The sequence below is a fragment of the Hyperolius riggenbachi genome, chromosome 12 (genome assembly GCF_040937935.1).
Source record: "Hyperolius riggenbachi isolate aHypRig1 chromosome 12, aHypRig1.pri, whole genome shotgun sequence".
Lineage (NCBI taxonomy): Eukaryota > Metazoa > Chordata > Amphibia > Anura > Hyperoliidae > Hyperolius > Hyperolius riggenbachi.
The window spans coordinates 201426633-201449620 of record NC_090657.1 but is presented as its reverse complement, the minus strand read 5'-3'; the positions used below and the strand labels follow the sequence as shown (position 1 = coordinate 201449620).

Here is a 22988-nt window from a genome sequence, read left to right as displayed (position 1 = left end):
CTAACTTATTCATGCTACCCCAAAACTAAAGGCTGCTCTAATTGTCCCACTCTAGATCCTGTCAAGTCCAGTGATGTTGTAGGACGAGATCCCTGCACTTTGGCCCAATAGGCTTCCTGTCAAGTGACAGGCAGCCTATTGGGCCAATCAAAGTGTGGGAATCTCGTCCTACAAAGTGAATCAACTCCAAAGTCAGCTAGCTAGTTGTACGAGCTGTTAGTCAGTATTTCTCCTGTCTGGCCCTCTGGGAAATTGCTGATGTTGCTGAAACCCAAGAGAAGCTGAAGACTTGTCTGACACTTACGCTGCCCAGAGGATCAACTGTATACACATCACCATGAAAAACAGGGACGTGAGCCTTACTGTCTCAGTTTGAAACATATTGTATGGCTCTCACGGAATTACATTTTTAAATATGTGGTGTTTATGGCTCTCTCAGACAAAATGGTTCCTGACCCCTGCTTTAAAGGGAGTCTATAGCATAATGAAAAAAAAGGCTCCCCCATTAGCAGTCTCCATCCCATGGCCAATGGGAGACTGCTTTTTCTTCTGCTGCGGGTGGGCTTCTGAAGTCTTTAGGAGCACTTGGGCTCCAGAAGACAGGCCGCTCCACACTACATATGAGCGAGCACCATCTCTCGCACGTGTGCAGTACAGAGCCGCATGTCTTCCAAAGCACTCGGGCTCCCAAAGCCTCCCGAAACCTCCCACGGTGGAGATGTAAACAGAGGAGCCTGCGGGGGAACACGGAGATGAGGAGAGGAATGGAAAGGCTCTATAGGACCCAGAGCGTTCCCCCTCCTTACGCAAGTATCCATTTTTTTTCTATTTTATGCTTCAGACTCACTTTAATGCATAGCATCAATGACCATATGGACAATACTGCAATTAACACCAACCTTGTCAATCACATGGAAATCTACATCAACCTAAAGACAGAAACTCACACCCAGGCAACCTAATATGGCTCAAGGCAAAAACTAGAATTTGGAGTAAAGAAATATAAGCCCATCATTTTTAAACTCTCATCTAGATCTGCCCTGGACAATGTAAAGCAGGCCCAAGGATGATTTTATTAGTTCCATTATTGAATGCCACCAACAAGGTACATCGTATTTAAAACATTTTATTCATGGTTTTTATTTCGGTTTTTAAAATGTGTTTTTTACATCTTATTACATTTATTTTTTTTATTACAAAGAAACGAGACATTTTGTTTATTTTTACTAGCAATGTGAACAGAGGTGGTGCATCGCATGTTTAAGCATAAAAAATCCTTCAAATTGTAATACCAAATAAGAAACAGAGGTAGAGCACCCACTGAAATGGCAGCAATTTTCTCATAGAAAAGATTGATTAAAACATTGTTTGATGAACAGAAAAGTTTCAATCAAATAACTGACTGATTTGATAGTTCTATTTATTCAGTCATTTTGTGGTACAGTTGGATAGTACTGTGTATGGCCATTTTGTGGTACAGTTGGATAGTACTGTGTATGGCCATTTTGTGGTACAGTTGGATAGTACTGTGTATGGCCATTTTGTGGTACAGTTGGATAGTACTGTGTATGGCCATTTTGTGGTACAGTTGGAAAGTACTGTGTATGGCCATTTTGTGGTACAGTTGGATAGTACTGTGTATGGCCATTTTGTGGTACAGTTGGATAGTACTGTGTATGGCCATTTTGTGGTACAGTTGGATAGTACTGTGTATGGCCATTTTGTGGTACAGTTGGAAAGTACTGTGTATGGCCATTTTGTGGTACAGTTGGATAGTACTGTGTATGGCCATTTTGTGGTACAGTTGGATAGTACTGTGTATGGCCATTTTGTGGTACAGTTGGATAGTACTGTGTATGGCCATTTTGTGGTACAGTTGGATAGTACTGTGTATGGCCATTTTGTGGTACAGTTGGATAGTACTGTGTATGGCCATTTTGTGGTACAGTTGGATAGTACTGTGTATGGCCATTTTGTGGTACAGTTGGATAGTACTGTGTATGGCCATTTTGTGGTACAGTTGGATAGTACTGTGTATGGCCATTTTGTGGTACAGTTGGATAGTACTGTGTATGGCCAGAGTTCACATTCTGATTTTGGCTCCCCTCCCTGTCACAGTCTGTAGGTTTTTGTGCATTGTGAGTACTCATAACATTGACTACAATAGTCCTCTCCACTGCTTAGGCAGGAAACACACTTGCAGGGCCATTTTCCCCATCAATTTCCGGGTCTCTGTTGGCTTTTACGTTTTCTGCTAAAGCTTTGCCGCTATTCTGCAATTCTGCGTTTCTGGCAGAATATACTGTATGCAAATGTGCACATCGTGCAGGGAAAAGCAGAAAGATATGCGATTTAAAAATGCATGGAAAATCGCAAACACAAAACACGGTGAGCGTTTTCCAGAGCAAGACTAATGACTTCAATAGCCTGTGGAATTGTGTGCGCTTTGCCGTCCGGACACATGCAAAATCGCATCTAGTGTGTTCTCTGCCTTGGAGAGAAATATTATAGGTCCGGACTTCCCAACCCTGTTCTCTAGGCCCACCCAGTGTCCATGTTTTGCAGGAAATAGCACATATTCACAAGTGAGGTAATTAGTGTCTCGGCAGAGCTGATTAAATACTTCTGTGTGGATTTCCACAAAACATGCACTGCTGGTGGTACTTGAGGACAGGGTTGGGGAACACTGTTCTAAAGGTACAAGAGGAAGCTTCACTAACTGGTTATAAAGTCACATGGGCAGAACTTCAGTGGCCCGGGCCACCAGCACAAGCATCATGATAGAACCCCCACCCCGCACCATAGCCAGATTCCCCTTCCTTGTAAAGTGCAGTTATATTTACCTAGTCCACTCTGAATCTGGTCTACTCTTCCTCTGTGCTGTATGCTGCCCCTGGAGGCTCATGATGACATGACACGCATCAGAAGTTGAAGGATCTCGGCATAAAGCATGCAGATGCCAGGAGGAAGAGCAGACCAGATGCAGCATGGGCTTGGTAAATAAAACGGTGCTCACTGAACTTTTACCATAAACAGGGAGAGGGAAAAGGAGCACATTGCGCTCCCGTGGCTGAGGAACAGGAGCATGAGGGAGGCGCATGCCCAATGAAGGGCTGAATTGCCAGGGTCCACAGCCACCAGGGGAGATTGTAAGGGACGAGTGGCCTCAAGGGGGCTTAAGGAAGCCCCAGGTAAGCATGGAACGTGAGATGCTTCTCATCTCAGGTTCTCTTTAAGTGAGGAGCACCAAGCTCCTTACTTTAGCACCCGTGTGAACCGGCCTTTAATGTGAAAATGCTAAACAAATATTAACTGTTTTCAACAGCACTTTGGTCCTTTAGGGGTGGAGCTAGGATTCAGTGGGGCCCCAGCTCGAGCAGCAGCAGCTGGCTATTGGCTTCACTGATGACGAGGTGATCGGGATTACAAAGTGCCGTGCAGATTGCCAGAGAGGCATAGGGGTGTCCTATACCCCTGATGTGCATTCGGCTCCGTCTAGCTGCCCGATCCAGTGAGTCAGGCATCAAAGGGGGGAGCTTGTGATTAAAGGAGACCCTTTGCACCTGCATAAAGTAATTTATGAGGGCTTGACACCCTACATACTTTACTCACTTTGGTCTTATGGTCTTCCCTTTATCTCTTAATTCAGAAGTATTGAATCGGGATGATACCAATTACCCTGGACTTGTCCGCACAACAGGCATGTTTAGTGCATCATGTATTATATTATCAGAAATGAGGTGTGATCTGCATCTCTAAGGATCCATATAAGTCATCTTCATGTAAACCAGCCATTCTCTTCAGACTGAAGTCCCTCAGAGTGGGAATGGAAGGACTCGGATATCAAAATCTCCACTAATTCTTCAGGTATCTTTGTTCCTAGCAAAATACATAAGTGACAAAAGTAAATGGTGTTGTAACAGACAACCAAGCCTTTTATAAAGAACTATTCCGTAGATGGTTGCAATATATATATAAGGGCTGTAGCTAAGATAAGGGTCTAGAAAGAGAATGATGAATCCCCACATCCAAAATCATAGTGTAACGATTGTGGAATTCTCTCCGTGATCAGCGCACAAGACGTGCGCTGACATTGCGGAAATCCTCCACAAGCAAGTAATTTGAGGGAACCCAGCAAAAGGTGCAATGCACCTGTAGAGGGAAATTCCTGTCGACAGGTGGAGCTGTGGAGTGCAAAGGAACAGCTCCTCTACCCTGCCACACACGCCAGACAGGAATTGCACGAAGGGAAGAAACGCAAGGCAAGATAGCCCTGAAAGAGAGAGGACAGAGGGTATGTGTGTCCACCAAACTAGTCGCCAGCCTGCGACGATGAACACACAACCATGAAGACAAAGTGAGAAGGCAATCGCCAGAGATGGCGATTGCTAACAGCGACAAGACCGAATAAGCACAGATGAGGAATGTATGTATGTCCACCAATCTAGCCACCACCCTGCGACGGCGGACACACAACAAAGGAAACCAAGTGAGAACGCAATCGCAAGAGAAGCGATTGCGAAAGAGGATGAGCACAGGGACAGATTGTATGTGTGTGCACCAAACTAGTCGCCAACCCGCGACGGTGCATACACAACAGCAGATATGAAGTAGGAATGCAATCGCGAGAGAGGCGATTGCCAGAGGTGACACAAGGCTACAGCAAGGCAGAGCACGAGAGTAGCAAAGGCACAGCAAATGATACAATGAGAAGATAAGGAAAATAAACGCTAACTAAACGCGAACACCGCACTCATTCGCAACAGTGCACGCATTTATGCGTGGTCTCCGTGTGATAAGCACAACAGAGACAAGCACGCCTAACTAACCACCGACAGACAAACATGAAACAGAGGACGCGAGCGCTTGCTTAACGGTTACCTCACCGAGCCTCCAGCAAGCGTTCGTAGCAGACAAGACAGATACACGAAAACAGGAATAAGTGAGAGAGACGGATCCACAGCACTAGCGCAAGGCGAGTGCGATCCAGGCAATACAGATTAGAGGAGATAGCTGGTAGCAACCGCTGCTCCAGCTATACTCCAAGAACAAAGATCAGAATGACTTCCTGTCGACCACCGCTGGGACAGAAGAATCACAACAGACAAACAAAACAGATATGCAATCCTAACTGCACTAGGGAATCTGCCTAGTGCAGTTCCAGGAATTACTCTAAAGTAATCTTCAAACAATGAGCAAGGCTGACACTCCAAGAGTGTTCCACAGGACTAACCCTTATGACCAGCAAAGGACTCTGGGAAACATAGCTCTTTATACTGCCAGACATCAAAGGAGGCAGGTAGGGGATTTGCATAACGAGTGTATGCAAATTCCTCAGCAGCAGAACAGACCAGAAACTTGTAATGGAAAGACAGGTCTCTCTTGCAGAGACCTGGAGCCCACAGACTAGAGGAATGGTCAAACAGCGGTCTGCCAGTGCATCCAGCTGAGCGGATCATTACAGTACCCCCTCCTCTAGGGTCGGATTCCAGACGAGCCTCTAAACTGATATTTGCAAAAGACTAACTGAAGACTCATGAAGGTTGGGGCAGCCCGACAAGGCCCAATTCCAGAGTCAGCCCACCCGAAACAGACCTCATCGGAAGGAGAAGCCACCGAAACATGCCCATCAGTACCACAAGTCTCAGCGTAACACCCATCAGTACTGTGAATGCCAGAGAAGAAGCCATCGACACCCACCGAGCCATGCCCACCACCTTCCAAGGACAGTCCAAAAATACCAAACCTGCCACAATACCCATTCGAAGTGTCCCTTTCCACAAAGCACCCACTGCTGATCTCATCCAAGGTACCAGGAAATATTTCTCCCAGGATCTCCCAGAACACTTTGAAGCTCCGCAGAGATCCCAGGAGGGCAGAACGGTCACCAGGCTCACACGGAGAACTATCAAGAACCCCTATGGAACCAATGACAATTCTGGATTCAGAATTACCAGGACAAGCATCAGGACCAGGGCCTTCAGGGACCAACTCTGGGCATGCAGGCAGGCAACATCAGAACAGGTTTCCACCAAGGAAGCATCTGAGCAGGCTGGCAACCGAGACACACTTGGGCTTTCTGGGTCACAGAACACATCGGGGTACACTAGCCCAAGGGGAACCTCCGGACACGTCGAGGAACTGCCAACCTCAGAGTCCGTTACGACAAGACCAAAACCAAGAACTGGGCAGGGAATCACCACGAGCAGTGGTCTCAAGCACTGGACTTTCAAAAGAAGGCTTGGACTCAAACCTAGAAATCTCTGTGACAATAATATCATCATTGACTACATATGAGTGAAGCTCCACCAGAGCTGCAAAGGTAGTCAGCACAACAGCAATGCCTACTGAAGTGGGCAACACCTCAGAAGGACTTGAGGGGCAGGAGACATCTCCTACAAGTTCTGCACCCTTTGGGAGGAACTCAGAGGTCTCCAGGACATCAGACAAGACCTCAGGAACATCATTTTTCAAGTTTTATGAGAAGGATTCTGAACTATCCATGTTACAGGGCAAAACTGGAACTTTATTTTGTGGACAGGGCAGATGTCCCAGGGAAGGTTCCACTGAGACTGAATTTCATCATCATGAGCGGAATGTACAGGAATATTTACTGGAACACACTCCGCTGAAATAATTCTCCATTCTTTGATTGGTCCAATGCTTCTAAGTTCTGTGATTGGGCTAAAATGACAAGTTGCAGTAATGTGGCATTCCTGCAGAAATCCTCCTCTCTCTATAGTACTGATTGGCCATGATGTCATCTCCTTGTTGACGTAGATATAAAGCCATGTTACAAAGGGGAACATTGCTAGTGAGATCTCGAGAAAGCCCTCATTGTGGGGCGAAACGGCCGTCGACTTCACCTCCGCACCTCTAAAACATCTGCAGTGACCTGCTAAGTATTACTTGTTTTGTATTTTTTGAATTTTTAGCCGTTGATTACCAATGTCTTTTTTACAAAGAAGTATATTAAAAGTTCAAGTTTTATAGTGGATCGGTTGCTCCTGGAATGCTTTGCTTCTTCCTGATATAATTGAATGATATTTCTTACTAATTCTGGATGTTGCACCATCTTTTTTGTATATGGTTCACGGCTTTTTTCATTGAGTGCACTCGCCACAACATATCCTTTTTGTAAACAATTGATAGTGAGATGGCAAGAAGTAGCCAGAGAGCTCCAACATGCTGCCTGTAAGAAACAGAAAGCCAAACATGAATGAAAACCGATCATCAGACATTATTTGGTGCACTGTGCTGTTGGTCTGCAGATGACCCAGTTGTCACTCATCCTATTCTCCTCAGTTGTCTCCGTTTCAGGTCTTATACATAGGTCTGTATAAATACATGTATTACTTAAAGGAAACCAGAGGGGAAAATAAACTGATGACATCATATGCTGAATGTAGGAAATCTTTTTGACCTGCAATAATAAGCTGATCAGACAAGACACAGCATATCAATAGGTCCCCTCATCAGTGTCAGATGAGTGTAGGATACATTTCAACCAGCAAATGTGAAATATCTGACACTGGTGAGAAAACATGTTGATATGCTGAGTGTGGGAAATATTTTGACCTGAAATAATAAGCTGATCAGCCATGAATTATATGACACTGGTCAGAGGACATATTGATATGTTGTTAAGTGTGGGAATTGTTTTAACCAGCAAATATCAGCTCATCAATGCTGAAATATCTGACACTTGCGAAAACATTGAAAGGTGTGTGTGTGTGGGAAAGGATTAGACCAGCAAATAGCTTGTCAGAGCGGAAATAACTGACACTGGTGAGAAGACATAGATATGCTGAATGTGGGAAATGTTTTGACCAGCAATAATAAGCTGAACAGACATGAACTATCTGACACTGCTGAAAATACATTGATGTGCAGAGAGTGGGAAAGGTTTTGACCAGCAACAATAAGCTGAACAGACATGAACTATCTGACACTGCTGAAAATACATTGATGTGCAGAGAGTGGGAAATGTTTTGACCAGCAACAATAAGCTGAACAGACATGAACTATCTGACACTGCTGAAAATACATTGATGTGCAGAGAGTGGGAAAGGTTTTGACCAGCAATAATCAGCTGACCAGACTTGAACTATCTGACACTGCTGAAAATACATTGATGTGCAGAGAGTGGGAAATGTTTTGACCAGCAATAATAAGCTGAACAGACATGAAATATCTGATGCTTGTTAAAGGACATATTGAAATGCTGAGTGTGGAAAATGTTTTGATCTGCAAATATCAGTTTGTCAGTGCTGAAATATTTGACACTGGTGAGAGGACATATTAACATGCTGAGAGGGGGAAATGTTTTGACCTGCAATAATAAGCTGAACAGACGTGAAATATCGGACACTGGTAAGAAGCATATTGATATGCTGATTGGGAAATGTTTTGACCAGGAACTTAGATATTTCAGCTCTTACAAGCTAAGTTCCTGGTCAAAACATTTCCCAATCAGCACATCAATAGGCTTCTTACCAGTGTCAGATATTTCACGTCTGATCAGCTTATTATTGCAGGTCAAAACATTTCCCACACTCAGCATATTAAGGTCTTCTCACCAGTGTCAAATATTTCAGCACTGCCAAGCTGATATTTGCAGGTCAAAACATTTCCCACACTCAGCTTGTAAGAGCTTAAATATCTGACACTCATGAGAGGATGTATTGATATGCTAAGTGTGAGAAATGTTTTGACCTGCAATAATAAGCTGATCAGACGTGAAATATCGGACACTGGTAAGAAGCATATTGATATGCTGATTGGGAAATGTTTTGACCAGGAACTTAGCTTGTAAGAGCTGAAATATCTAAGTTCCTGGTCAAAACATTTCCCAATCAGCATATCAATATGCTTCATGTCTGTTCAGCTTATTATTGCAGGTCAAAACATTTCCCACACAGCATATTAAGGTCTTCTCACCAGTGTCAAATATTTCAGCACTGACTGGGAAATGATTTGACCTGCAAATAGCTTGTCAGTGCTGAAATATTTGACACTGGTGAGAAGACATTAATATGCCAAGAGTGGGATCTGTTTTGACCAGCAATAAGATGAACAGACATGAAATATCTGACGCTTGTTAGAGGACATATTTAAATGCTGAGTGTGGGAAATGTTTCGACCTGCAACAATAAGCTTGTCAGAGCTGAAATATCTGACACTGGTGAGAGAACATGGATATGCTGAGTGTGGCTTATGTTTTGACTAGCAACATTGAGCTGATCAGACAGGAAATTTCTAACAATGGTCGAGAGGACATATTGATATGCTGAGTATGGGACATTTTTTTGACCCGCGATAAGCTGATCAGCATATCAATATGTCTTCTCACCAGAGTAAGATTTCATGCCTGATCAGATGTTTTTTGCAGGTCAAAACATTTCCCACACTCAGCATGTCTGTTCAGCTTATTGCAGGTCAAAACATTTCCCACACTCCGCATATCAATACATCCTCTCATGAGTGTCAGCTTGTAAGAGCTGAAATATCTGACACTCAGAGGATGTATTGATATGCTGAGTGTGGGAAATGTTTTGACCTGCAAAAAAAACAGCTGATCAGAGATGAAATCTCTTACTCTGATGAGAGGACATATTGATATGCTGATCAGCTTATCGCAGGTCAAAAAATGTCCCATACTCAGCATATCTGATCAGCTCAATGTTGCTAGTCAAAACATTAGCAACACTCAGCATATCCATGTATTCTCACCAGTGTCAAATATTTCAGCTCTGACAAGCTTATTGTTGCAGGTCAAAACATATCCCACTCTTGGCATATCAATGTATTATCAACAGTGTCATATAGTTCATGTCTGTTCAGCTTATTATTGCAGGTCAAAACATTTCCCACACTCAGCATATTAATGTCTTCTCACTAGTGTCAAATATTTCAGCACTGACCAGCTGATATTTGCAGGTCAAAACATTTCCCAGTCAGTGCTGAAATATTTGACACTGGTGAGAAGACAGATATTTCATGTTTGTTCAGCTTATTATTGCAGGTCAAAACATTTCCCACACTCAGCATATTAATGACGCTTGTCAGAGGACATCTTGAAATGCTGAGTGTGGGAAATGTTTCGACCTGCAATAATAAGCTTGCCAGAGCTGAAATATCTGACACTGGTGAGAATACATGGATATGCTGAGTGTTGCTAATGTTTTGACTAGCAACATTGAGCTGATCAGACATGAAATATCTCACAATGGCGAGAGGACATATTGATATGCTGAGTATGGGACATTTTGTGACCTGCGATAATAAGCTGATCAGCATATCAATATGTCCTCTCAGAGTAAGAGATTTCATGTCTGATCAGCTGTTTTTTGCAGGTCAAAACATTTCCCACACTCAGCATATCAATGTCTTTTTACCAGTGTCAGATATTTCATGGCTGAGCAGCTTATTGCAGGTCAAAACATTTACCACACTCCAGACATGAAATCTCTTACTCTGATGAGAGGACATATTGCTGTGCTGGAGTGTGGTAAATGTTTTGACCTGCAATAATAAGCTGCTCAGCCATGAAATATCTGACACTGGTAAAAAGACATTGATATGCTGAGTGTGGGAAATGTTTTGACCTGCAAAAAACAGCTGATCAGACATGAAATATATAACACTGGTTTGTCAGAGCACCCTGGGATGCACAATCGACTGTCAAACTGAGGCTTCCCTCGCTGTCCTCTGGTCCCCCATCGCTGAGGGCAGACCCTCCAAAGACTACTAATAAGAGCTTGTCTGTAATCTGATCAGGACCACAACCCTCTTCAAGCATGAGTGTGGCCATACTGCGCCTGTGACATAAGCCACTCTTGCTATGGCACAGGACAGGCCACATGCAAGAAGAGGAGTGCAGACCTAATCAGCTGAAGAGTCCACGTACGGCAACAGGGGACCATAGGACAGCGAGGAAAGCTTCATTAAGATCCAGAGGCTTACCACTTCTTAGGCAAGTATGTATTTATAATACATTTTGCCAGAGCACCCTGGGAGGCCAGTTTACTGCCAGAGCACCCTGGGAGGCCAGTTTACTGCCAGAGCACCCTGGGAGGCCAGTTTACTGCCAGAGCACCCTGGGAGGCCAGTTTACTGCCAGAGCACCCTGGGAGGCTAGTTTACTGCCAGAGCACCCTGGGAGGCCCGTTTACTGCCAGAGCACCCTGGGAGGCCCGTTTACTGCCAGAGCACCCTGGGAGGCTAGTTTACTGCCAGAGCACCCTGGGAGGCCCGTTTACTGCCAGAGCACCCTGGGAGGCCCGTTTACTGCCAGAGCACCCTGGGAGGCCCGTTTACTGCCAGAGCACCCTGGGAGGCCCGTTTACTGCCAGAGCACCCTGGGAGGCCAGTTTACTGCCAGAGCACCCTGGGAGGCCAGTTTACTGCCAGAGCACCCTGGGAGGCCAGTTTACTGCCAGAGCACCCTGGGAGGCCAGTTTACTGCCAGAGCACCCTGGGAGGCCAGTTTACTGCCAGAGCACCCTGGGAGGCCAGTTTACTGCCAGAGCACCCTGGGAGGCCAGTTTACTGCCAGAGCACCCTGGGAGGCAAAGAAGCAGTCTTGACTTGGCACCATCTTGCAGTATAGATCAGCTCCTTTATTAAGGGATCTTGCTGGACACAGCAAAGGACAGCAACAATGTGATGTTTCGAGAAGCGCTTCCTCTCCTTCTCAAGATTGCTAACACACTAAACATCAGAACAGCAAATCAGCCTTATGTAGTCCCCTTCAATGAACAGGGACCAATCAAAGTGCCTGGGTGTCCGAAGGACAACCAACCACAATTGACTGTCAAAATGACATCACAGCTCCCAAACTATCAGCCCAAAACAGACCTGATGGGGAACTGCAGACAAACAAATCACCAATCACCAAAGGGAAGGTGTGGCATACGGGAAGTTAAAAAAAACATTGCATGAAATGCGTAAAAAAACTCACGACTGTGCCGGAAAACAAATAAGCAATATACACATGCGTGGGCACATGTGCATAAAACCCGCATTGTTCGTTATCCATCAGTTTATTAGGGATCTTGTGATATGACTGCCCACAGTAATTTGGTTGGTTGGCCTTCAGGTTTCCAGGCACTCTGTTTGGTCCCTGTCCATTGAAGGCTGATTTGCTGTTCTGATGTTTAGTGGGCTAGCAAGCTTGAGAAAGAGAGGAGGCTCTTCTCAAAATGTCACATTGTTGCTGACCTTTGCTGTATCCTGCAAGATTCCTCAATAGAAGAGCTGATATTTACTGCAAGGCAATGCCAGGTCAAGACTCCTTTGCTACATGTTTGGACTTCTGGGTGAAAGTTCCACTACCAGAGCATGTTGCACTTTATTTGGTAGGGAGCTGCTTACAGCTTTGGTCTTATGAAGCACCCTGGGACGTCCGTTTTCCGCCAGAGCATCCTGAGATGTCAGACCCTTGGGATGTCCGTTTACCGCCAGAGCATCCTGAGATGTCAGACCCTTGGGATGTCCGTTTTCCGCCAGAGCATCCTGAGATGTCAGACCCTTGGGATGTCCGTTTACCGCCAGAGCACTCCCTGGGATGTCCGTTTACCGCCAGAGCACTCCCTGGGATGTCCGTTTACCGCCAGAGCACTCCCTGGGATGTCCGTTTACCGCCAGAGCACTCCCTGGGATGTCCGTTTACCGCCAGAGCACTCCCTGGGATGTCCGTTTACCGCCAGAGCACTCCCTGGGATGTCCGTTTACCGCCAGAGCACTCCCTGGGATGTCCGTTTACCGCCAGAGCACTCCCTGGGATGTCCGTTTACCGCCAGAGCACTCCCTGGGATGTCCGTTTACCGCCAGAGCACTCCCTGGGATGTCCGTTTACCGCCAGAGCACTCCCTGGGATGTCCGTTTACTGCCAGAGCACTCCCTGGGATGTCCGTTTACTGCCAGAGCACTTCCTGGGATGTCCGTTTACTGCCAGAGCACTCCCTGGGATGCCAGCTTATTGTCTTGAGACATACGATTTGCCCCCAAAAATCTCAGTTCCATTGTAGGTTTTCAAATAAGCAAACGATGTGGGATAGAGATAGAGATATGAGCCCACTGTAATGCCTGCTCTGTCCTGCTCCTCAAAGTCCAGCTCTGATCACACACTACAGCAAAGAATGAGCACTCAAATATAGGGCTGCACGATTTTAGGGAATAATTGAAATTGTGATTTTTCTCTCAGAAATTGCGATTAAGATTTTTTTTTCCACAATTTTTTTCAAAACAAGCTTTAGCATGCATGGCCCGTGTATGAGGGCGGGGTCAGGTTCTGTCAGGTTGATGGCAGGGGGCTGAACAACATGATCCGGAGCGTATGATGGCGGCAAAGGGGGGTGTAGCCTAGCTGTGGCGGGCTCTGTGTCAGACCATTTAGCTGTGCATTGTATTTCAGGCAATGCACAATTAGCCTGCTGTGAACTAAGTCCTCTATGATGACCCTGGGCTGGGGGCTTAATAATAAACAATGTGCGGCGGATGATTGCTTAAGAGCCAAGCAGTGAGGGGCGGTTCATGTGAGGGCAGTGGGGGGGGCGGTTCATGTGAAGACGATCTGGTGATCGTCAGTATCTGCAGTTTTCAGAGTGCCCGCTGTGCCCTGTATGCTTGGCTGCATGGTCCGCCTACCACTGTGCCGAGGAGATCCACTGCTTGGCCAGAAGCGCTGCATATTAATGATTGTTAATGAGCCGGGCAGTGGGGGCGGATCCACTCGAGCGATCGGCACACAGCTTTACCAATCGCTGGATGGATAGTGATGGAATGACGTTAGCGGTAGGCGGAGCTGTACAAAGCATACAGCTCCACCTACCACTTCCGTCATTCCATTGCTATCCAGAGATTGGTAAAGCTGTGTGCCGCTCCCTCGAGTGGATCCGCCCCTTGCTGCCCGGCTCATTAATCATAAATATGCACTGCTTCTGGCCAGTGGATCTCCTCAGCGCAGCGGTAGGTGGACCATGCGGCCAAGCGTACAAGCGTACAGATAGCGGGCACTCTGAAAACCGCGGATACTGATAGTCTTCACACAAACCGCGGTTTCAGTTTAAAACCGCAAAACCGTGCAGCCCTACTCCAATAAGGTATTACCTTTTATTTTCACAATTCATAAAAAAGATGAAAAGCACTTACTAGATGCCTGAAGACAGTTCGCTTATCAATGCACCAGAATGGCGAAGATGTCCTGCACAGTTTGTCTGCCCGGTGCCATGGCCTGCCGTTACCAGCTTCCGATGGTCCATATGCTGGATCAAAGATGCCTTACACTGTTGGCGTGCCAGAGGACTGACATCACATTTCAGTGTCCTTACGTCTTTGTTAGGTCCTTTGTCACTTTCCGGATGGACATAGTGCAGAACATCTTTTGCCATTACGGCACATTGATAGGCAAATTGTCTTTGGACAGTTTCTAAGTACTTTAAAATATATTTAAATATATATTTCACAAATCAAGAATAAAAAGGTAATGCCCTGTTGGAATCCTCCTCCACTTGTTTCTCTCTATTGTAAAGCTGAATACTCCCCTGACGACGCAGGAGGATGGATCCAAGCCACGCCCCCCGGTCCATCTTCCTGCCAGTAGGTACACGAGATGGCAAACCTTAGGGGTGTATAAGAGTTCACGATTGCGGCAGTTTGCACAGGAGTTGTCGGGGACTTTAAAGATCTGATCCCCATGACCGTAGTTCTAGCCACGCGTCACAAAACGTTTGCATAATCGCATGCCTGTGCCCATGTTGCAAGATCACGGAAAAAATTGCTTATTACTCAAAAAAAAAACACCTCTGGTCGCTGTAAAAATCATAGTAGAAATTGTGTAGAGGGTATGTGCCTTAAGTTTACCGACCCCCGGAGTGCAAGCACATGGCCAGACTTGTCAGCATCTTAAAAAGTGTACTCCAGCCGAAGCTCAGGAACAAAATCACATACAAAATCACATCTCTGATCTGAACCCACAACACTGTAGCCATGACCTTGTTCTGAACCCACGACTCGACGGCATGACTGATCTGAGCCACTGACTGGAGTCCTGACAACATGAACCTGATCTGAAGCAATGACTCTGTAGCCATGACCCTGATCTGAACCTATCACTTTGAAGCGATGATCCTGATATAGCGGCCCTGACAGGTTCACAAAGTGATCTGTTTACAAAGTTAAGTGTCAACTGGCTCCACACTGTTAACATTAGCAACATTTCTCTGCGGTCTGGAGGTGCCTTGCTGGCCCTGACTCTATTGGCTATGATTATTATCACGGAACAGCCATGAGAAACGAAAACGCAACCGCAATCGGGGTCCTGCCTTGATTGTCGTTGCGCTGCCAAATCAGAATCTCATGTCTGGATACCAGGCAGTCCAGCCTGGGGGGTCTCTGTTGTCTTCATAGGAGATAGTTAGCAGAATCTTTTCATGGGAACTGGCCCTGTGACTTGCTAATTTAGCCAGAGGTGTAAAACTCAGTTTGACCAAGCTGATCTCGCTCAGATGCTATTAAAGGGACACTTAAGACAAACAAAAAAAATGAGTTTTACTTACCTAGGGCTTCCAATAGCCCCTGCAGCTGTCCGGTGCCCTCGCTGTCTCCCTCCGATCCTCCTGGCCCCACCGGCAGCCACTTCCTGTTTCGCTGACAGGAGCTGACAGGCTGGGGATGCGAATGATTCTTCGCGCTCCCAGACACATTAGCACCCTCTATGCTGCTATATGGTATATGATATATGCTATAGCAGCATAGATGGCACTATTGTGGCCAGGAACGCGAAGAATCACTCGCATCCCCAGCCTGTCAGCTCCTGTCACCGAAACAGGAAGTGGCTGCCGGCGGGGCCAGGAGGATCGGAGGGAGACTGCGAGGGCACCGGACAGCTGCAGGGGGCTATTGGAAGCCCCAGGTGAGTAAAACTCATTTTTACTTTTTTACTTAAGTGTCTCTTTAAGAACCACAAGGCCAGTGTCCTGCCTTTGGGGAAGACAGGATGAGCCCACAGCTCACACCTCAATGTGAATTGACTAGCAAATGGGGCTTCCTCCTGCTCACCAGACAAACTGTCTCCAGGAGTTAAAATGATGAAGCATGGGAATTATGACTTCTGCTTCTTAAAGGAAAAACGAGTATCACCCAGAGGTGGGAGGAGTGTATTCAGATCCGTTGAAATTGGATCAACGTCTCGGTATACAAATCATAATCATACCTCCTTCGGTTAAGGAGTTATGGGCCCCTCGGTAACCATATGCCCTAGCACCCGCATCCAAGGTATCATATTAATCGGTAGGTTCTGGGGATCGATAATATGTAATTGTGTGCCGGCCGCGTAGGTCGGCCTAGAGAAAATGTCAGGGTTATGGGGCTGATGAAAGCCCCTGCCCAGATGTGATTACCATAATCCGGCCCAGGGGCCGACCCTGGAAGTCCACCTCTGAACTCAGCTCAATTACAAGAAATGAGCTGCCCGGGCAGCTCAGTCCTGCAAATTCCATCTATATGAGAATGGTCTGCTGCCAGCCAGAGGACACATGGTTGGCGGCCATCTTGCTGAACTTTGAATTTTGCTCTGAAACTCCATTTTGATCACATCTGTGCCAGCTTGAGGATATGCTGGCATCCACCTGGTCTGAACTCTGAACTTTGATTGAAACCAAGAACTTTACAAGTTTTCCTACAAAAGGACACCTCTTCATGAATTCTAAGTATCCGTTTTTTCTCCCCTTTACTTTCATACTGTGTTATCTCATGTCTCAATAATTGTTGATTTTAATAATTTTCTGTATATATTAATTATTTATATTGCCGTGAATAAAGACTTTATCAAAGTCATTCACTGTTCCGCTACCCTATTATTCAGCATACACAGAAACTGAACTCAGGTCTCTGAAGAGACACTACTATTGTTAATATCTAGACAGAATAGAGTGCGTTTAACCATTTTTATTCGCAGGACCAGTCAGTCGGGTCCACTGGCCCATACCAGTGGTGGTGGCAGATACCCTGAAATAGTGTGTAAAGTTGTAATTACCGTACCTCACAGGCTCCCTTCTGGTCAGGCTGCTGCCCAAATTTCTGTCTGTTTCTGCGCAAAGATCGCAACCAAAGCTTGCATGGCCTGTGTGCTGAAACCGATTGAAAGGCAATTTGCGGTCTGACCACTAGGGCTCCTGTGACAGTTATGAAAATAGCTTACCTAGATGTGGATCCAGAAGGTAAGGCTGCTCCTGATAATAGTCCATAATAACTACAACAAAAGAAGAGAGGATGGTGAGACTCCGACAATGGACATACAGGCTTCTTATCTCCTACCCCTGCCTAATCCCCAAGTGCAGAGTTCAATCTATTACCCCAGTAATCCCACCTCCACCCCCAAACAGAGTCTGGATCAGCAAGACTCACTATGTCCCGTAGTCACACACATATGGATCTAGTGATTCGTAGTCAGGTTCGGTCACCTTTAAACCTCTGCGCGCACACCTCTCTGCTCACCAGCTCCATACAGGACATCTGCAAGTTGACAATCAGGTCTCGTGTCTGTTTGCTCTCCGTAAAAGATCCCAAGATGTTACCGCTCGATACAATCTCCGGGCTGCCATCTTCCTCTCGCTCAGCACGGTCTGCTGTCATCGTGTTGATTCTGCACTAGAGACGCTCACGGCTCCCACCTAAACACACAGAACAGAGGCTTTCCTGAGCCGCCATTATGTTGCTCGTTACAGCTGAATGACCTCTGTATGAGCACAGCACCATCGCAGGAATATATTCTCCTCCACATCACACATTGCAGGAGTCTAACCTGGTCAGGCAGATCTGGCTCCTGATTGGCTGCTACGGATGTCAGAATAATGCCAGCAGCTACACCATACAGAGGTTATTCAGTTCCAAACACATCCAAACGCCAACAGGAAGTATGCAGCCCCTTTCACACTGCATGAATTTCCATCTGATTATTGAGCCACATGCAACCACAAGGACACCATCGCTGATCCCAGATCCCGAGAACAGCTGATCCCATTCTCTGAATGTGGCATTTCTGCCATAATGCCATACAACACCATTCAATACAACTTTTACTGCTGGCACAATCGCAAAGTACAAGTGCACAGGAAAATGATTGCCCCCTTCCGACACGCTTTATACTGTGAGAGGGCCCTTATTGTCTGGTTCAAGAAGAGTGGGGAGAGACAATATAGTGTAGTAGGTCCTGAGGCTGTTCCAAATCAATCAGGGTAATTAGGATGCTTTAGAACAGCTTGGACTATTTGGAATGGTATAGAACTTTGGATTTCCCCTCAGACTGACAGTTTGAAGGGTATGAATAATTTTGGACTGGTCACTTTTTGTTTAAATGTATGTTATTTTTCCCCACAATAATGCCTCTTGTACATCAGATTATATTTTGGGAGACACCTATGTCATTTCCCATCAATTACTTGTTGGTTGAATAAAAGTAACGTAAAGTCAAAATTTGCCAGGGGTATGAATAATTATGGGCAGCACAAAGCCTTGTTAGCAGTTGCCTGTGATTAGGAGTGGCTGAACATCACAAAACATTGTGATGCCCCATTGACTAACGATAGGCAAATGTCTAAAACCTTCACAGTATCCCTGCAGCCACAATTACTTAAAAAAAATAATGATTTACAGTGTCCAAAAACCCAGATAGAGTCACTGGAGGGGTGGGGGGGGGGAATCAAAAGCAAATATTTTAGCCAGTTGAGGACTACAGACTTACACCCCCCCTTGCAACCATGCAATTTTTCACTTCTGCACTCTGCAGCTTTAACTGCTCGCTGCAGGGCCATGCAACTTAGCAAACAAATAAATCTTACCTCCATTTCTTCACACAAATAGGCCTTTCTTTTAGTGGTCTGTGATAGCTGCTGCAATTGCTAGTTTTTATTTTATTTTTATTTCTATAGTTATTGCTCTCTCTCCCTCTCAAATTGGACCTAGGCTGTGATCCATAGTTTTTTCCCCACTTCTCATAGGCATTAGCATGGGGCGGAGCTGTGATTCTCATTCTATTGAGCGGGACTCACATCACAGTAAAAACTTTAAATTGTGCAGCAAAATCAATTCACGATTTGTGCTCCCAATTTGAACTCGCCCTTACAGAGCTGGCTGCTGCTACCATGTGGTTCAGCGAGTCAGGCTGTAATTACTGTTTACTAATATGACCATGCCCAGGGGCGTCTCTAGCCATTTTGTCACTCCAGGCGAGAAAACCTGTGGCACCCCCCCCTCCCCCGTGTGGTGCCCCCCTGATGTAGATAAAAATAACGCAGCAATGTTTCACCCTAAGCTAAAAGTAATGAGGCAATCTTTCACCAGAAAATAATATTAACGCAGAAATGATTCACCATAAAATTATAATACTGCAATCAGAGGCGTAGCTAGGGCTTTCAGCGCCCGGGGACAAAGACTATGAATGTGCCTTCTAAGCCAGGACCTGCACGCCACGCCAAAAAAGGGGGTGGGCCAAATATACATGACCTTAGCAGTGGTGTAAAAGGTTTAAAAAATACAGTTAATCTGGCAGCAGTTCCCCCAAAATAGGTGCCCCCAGTATAGGTAACCAGGTCTATAGGTGTCCCCAGTGGAAATAACCAGGCCTATAGGTGTCCCCAGAATAGGTAGCCAGATGTATATGTGTCCCCAGTATATGTAGCCAGGTGTATAGCTGTCCCCAGTATACGTAGCCAGGTCTATAGGTGTCCCCAGGGCAGCCATCAGGGGGGATAACTGACACTGCAGTGAGGGGCCCAGGGCTTCTGGGGGCCCTGCACCCCCCCCCCCTCCAAAGCGCTGGAAGGGCTGCATGTGCTGGCTGCAAACCTGTGGCTTACTAACCAGCACACCGCGCTCCAGCACTATAGGGGCACCTATACCTGGCTAGGGGAAGTAGACGAGCTGAGAAAGAAGGGGACAGGAGGTAACACAGGGGGATAAAAGAAGCACAGGGGGAACAGAGGCAGACAAAAGAGGCACAGGAAGAAAAGAGGGGGCAAAAGAGAACGGATACAGGATAAGATCATACCTACAAGTCCCTTTCTCATTTGTTAACCGGGGACTACCTGTATTTTGCTAGTATTTGGCTCCACCCACAATATGCCATGGCCATGCCCACTTTTTGCCACATCACGCTGTGCATGCTGCTTTCATCAGTGTCGGAGCCATGCACATTTTTTGCCGCTGCGCACTTCTTGCACAGACATGGGGGTGGGGTGTCTAGTGGGTGGGCACAGCAGCCAGTGGGTAGGCCCAGGGAGGAGGGGGAGCCCAGGCCTGATGATGTTTGAGGGGCCCCAAAATTTCTGATGGCAGCCCTGGGTGTCCCCAGTATATGTAACCAGGTGTATCGCTGTCCCCAGTATATGTAGCCTGGTGTATATGTGCCCAGTATATGTAGCCAGGGGTATAGCTGTCCACGTATATGTAGCCAGGGGTATATGTGTCTCCAGTATATGTATCCAGGTGTATAGCGGCCCGTAGTATATGTAGCCAGGTCTATAGGTGTCCCCAGTATATGTAGCCAGGTGTAAAGCTGTCCCCAGTATATGTAGCCAGGGGTATATGTGCCCAGTATATGTAGCCAGGGGTATATGTGCCCAGGGGTATATGTAGCCAGGGGTATATGTGCCCAGTATATGTAGCCAGGGGTATATGTAGCCAGGGGTATATGTGTCCTCAGTATATGTAGCCAGGGGTGTATGTAGCAAGGGATATAGGTGTCCTCAGTAAAGGTAGCCAGGGGTATATGTCCCAGTATATGTAGCCAGGGGTATATGTCCACAGTATTTGTAGCCAGGGGTATATGTCCACAGTATTTGTAGCCAGGGGTATATGTCCCCAGTATATGTAGCCAGGTGAATATGTGTCCCCAGTATATGTAACTAGAGGTATATGTGTCCCCAGTAAATGTAGACAGGTGTATATGTGTCCCCAGTATATGTAGCCAGGGGTATATGTTCCCAGCAGAGCCGGGCCGAGGCATAGGCTGGAGAGGCTCCAGCCTCAGGGCGCAGTGTAGGAGGGGGTGCAGAATTAATTCAGCTGTCATTCCTAATTGTGTTTGAAGCAGAAAGAAATAAGAAAAGGGGATACATGGCAGTGACTGCAAGCCAGATAACTAGATATTAAGGTGTTGGGGAGGGTGTGGGCCCTGTGGCGCCTCTTAGTCTAATAGCAATCAGTGTGTGACGGCTGGGGTGGCAGGGATGGAGGGGCGCACTTTGGTGTCTCAGCCTTGGGTGCTGGAGGACCTTGTCCCGGCTCTGGTTCCCAGTATATGTAGCCAGGGGTATATGTCCCCAGTATATGTAGTCAGGGGTATATGTCCCAGTATATGTCCCAGTATATGTAGTCAGGGGTATAGTAGTCCCCAGAATAGGTAGCCAGGTGCCCCCCAGCAGGGGTGGCAGCAGAGAGAAGAGGAAGTGGGAGGCACAGGGGGCTCCCCCGCTCTCTCGCTCCCCCCTCCAGATAGGAGCGGCGAGCAGGTGGCAGAAGACCTAGGGCTCTTTCACAGTGCGACGTTAAAGTCGCACGTTACAACAACATGTAACGCACAATAACTTACAGCAATGAAAATTCAATGGGCTGTTCACAGTGCAGACGTTGCGTTGGTGTCTAACGCTGCATGTTAAATGAAAGTGCTGCATGCTATGCGTTATACACATTTTTAGCTACGTTAGACTGTTTGCACATGCTCAGTAATGTTTTCTTCTTTTTTTTTTACGCATGCGCTGTTTTCGTTCTATCACTGTGCGACAAAAACGGTGCACAAAGCGCACTGCTAAATAACGTCCAAGTTATAGTCTTTCAATGGGCACGTTATGCGACCTTAACGTTGCATCAAACGCAACGTCTTACTGTGTAAGAGGCCTATACTCTATTCTAGAATAGACCAGAGTAGCAGAGCAAAGATCACTCTATGTGGCGGGAATAGAGTAAGTCTTCTGCCTATCGCTCACCCTGCTCTCCGCAGGAAAATAATTAAATATATACAGTATTTAAAAAAAAACTCACAGTCACGTCTGGGCGCCCCTGGGGACCCAGCGCCCGGGGGCACATGTCCTACCCCGCCCACCCCAAGCTACGCCCCTGACTGCAATGATTCACCATAAAATATTCGTAATGTGGCCAGCGTTCGCCAGGAAATAATCGTAATGTGGCCAGCATTCCCCAGGAAATAATCCTAATGTGGGCAGTGTTTCACTGAATGTATAATCACCTATACAAAGTAAAGTATTTACTCACCTGCAGAAGACTCCTCTCCCTGGGCACAGCTCCCCCGACGATCTTCCTGCAGACAGGCAGATAGCAGGGCTACGGGAAGATGGCGCCCGAAGCCCTGTACTGGAGACACAAATAGTCTCCAGTACAGGGCTTCAGACGCCATCTTGCCATAGCCCTGCCTGCCGGAAGATTATGCAGGCGGAGCTGCGGGGATGAACTGGCGCGGCGTCTATGCTGCAGCCAGTTCACCACAGGGGGTCACACAATTTGGCGGGGGAAGGTGGGAAGGTGGGCTCTCCCCCCCCCCCCCGTGGTGGCTCCCCTTCCCCACCCGGCACTCCAGTCCACCGTCTGTCCTTGCCTGGTGGCTGGGACGCCTGTGACCATGCTGTACTAACTATCACAACAATGTGACCGACTGTGGCCCGCTGGAGCATGGTTGGAGGAAATTTGTACAATTGAGAGATTGAGAGGTGAAAACCACAAAATTCTCAAAAAGCTGCTGAAAATGCGCAGGCCTGGGGTGCCGACGCTGCGGACCGCGGGTCGGGGCCAGCGAGGCACCTCCAGGCCGCAGGCGGACCGCGGGTCGGGGCCAGCGAGGCACCTCCAGGCCGCAGGCGGACCGCGGGTCGGGGCCAGCGAGGCACCTCCAGGCCGCAGGCGGACCGCGGGTCGGGGCCAGCGAGGCACCTCCAGGCCGTTACTGCTCCTGGTCTTAACTCTAAACCCACAAA

General features: G+C 46.8%; 1 protein-coding gene across 3 annotated transcripts in view; it reads right to left on the bottom strand.

The window, feature by feature from the left end:
* Positions 1-1953: 1953 nt before the first annotated feature.
* Positions 1954-22988, bottom strand: part of LOC137541176 (tubulin-specific chaperone D-like) — a 97512-nt gene continuing 76477 nt past the window's right edge. For 2 of the 3 annotated variants that reach the window (XM_068262349.1, XM_068262350.1), the window contains exons 2-4: positions 17466-17675; positions 17204-17254; positions 1954-3879 (exon numbers count right to left, since the gene is read on the bottom strand). In XM_068262349.1, the coding sequence (XP_068118450.1) occupies positions 3779-3879; positions 17204-17254; positions 17466-17637 (324 nt within the window). In that variant the 5' untranslated portion in view covers positions 17638-17675 and the 3' untranslated portion in view covers positions 1954-3778. The remainder of the gene's footprint in view (positions 3880-17203; positions 17255-17465; positions 17676-22988) is intronic. The other variant, XR_011025096.1, reaches the window with a different exon arrangement.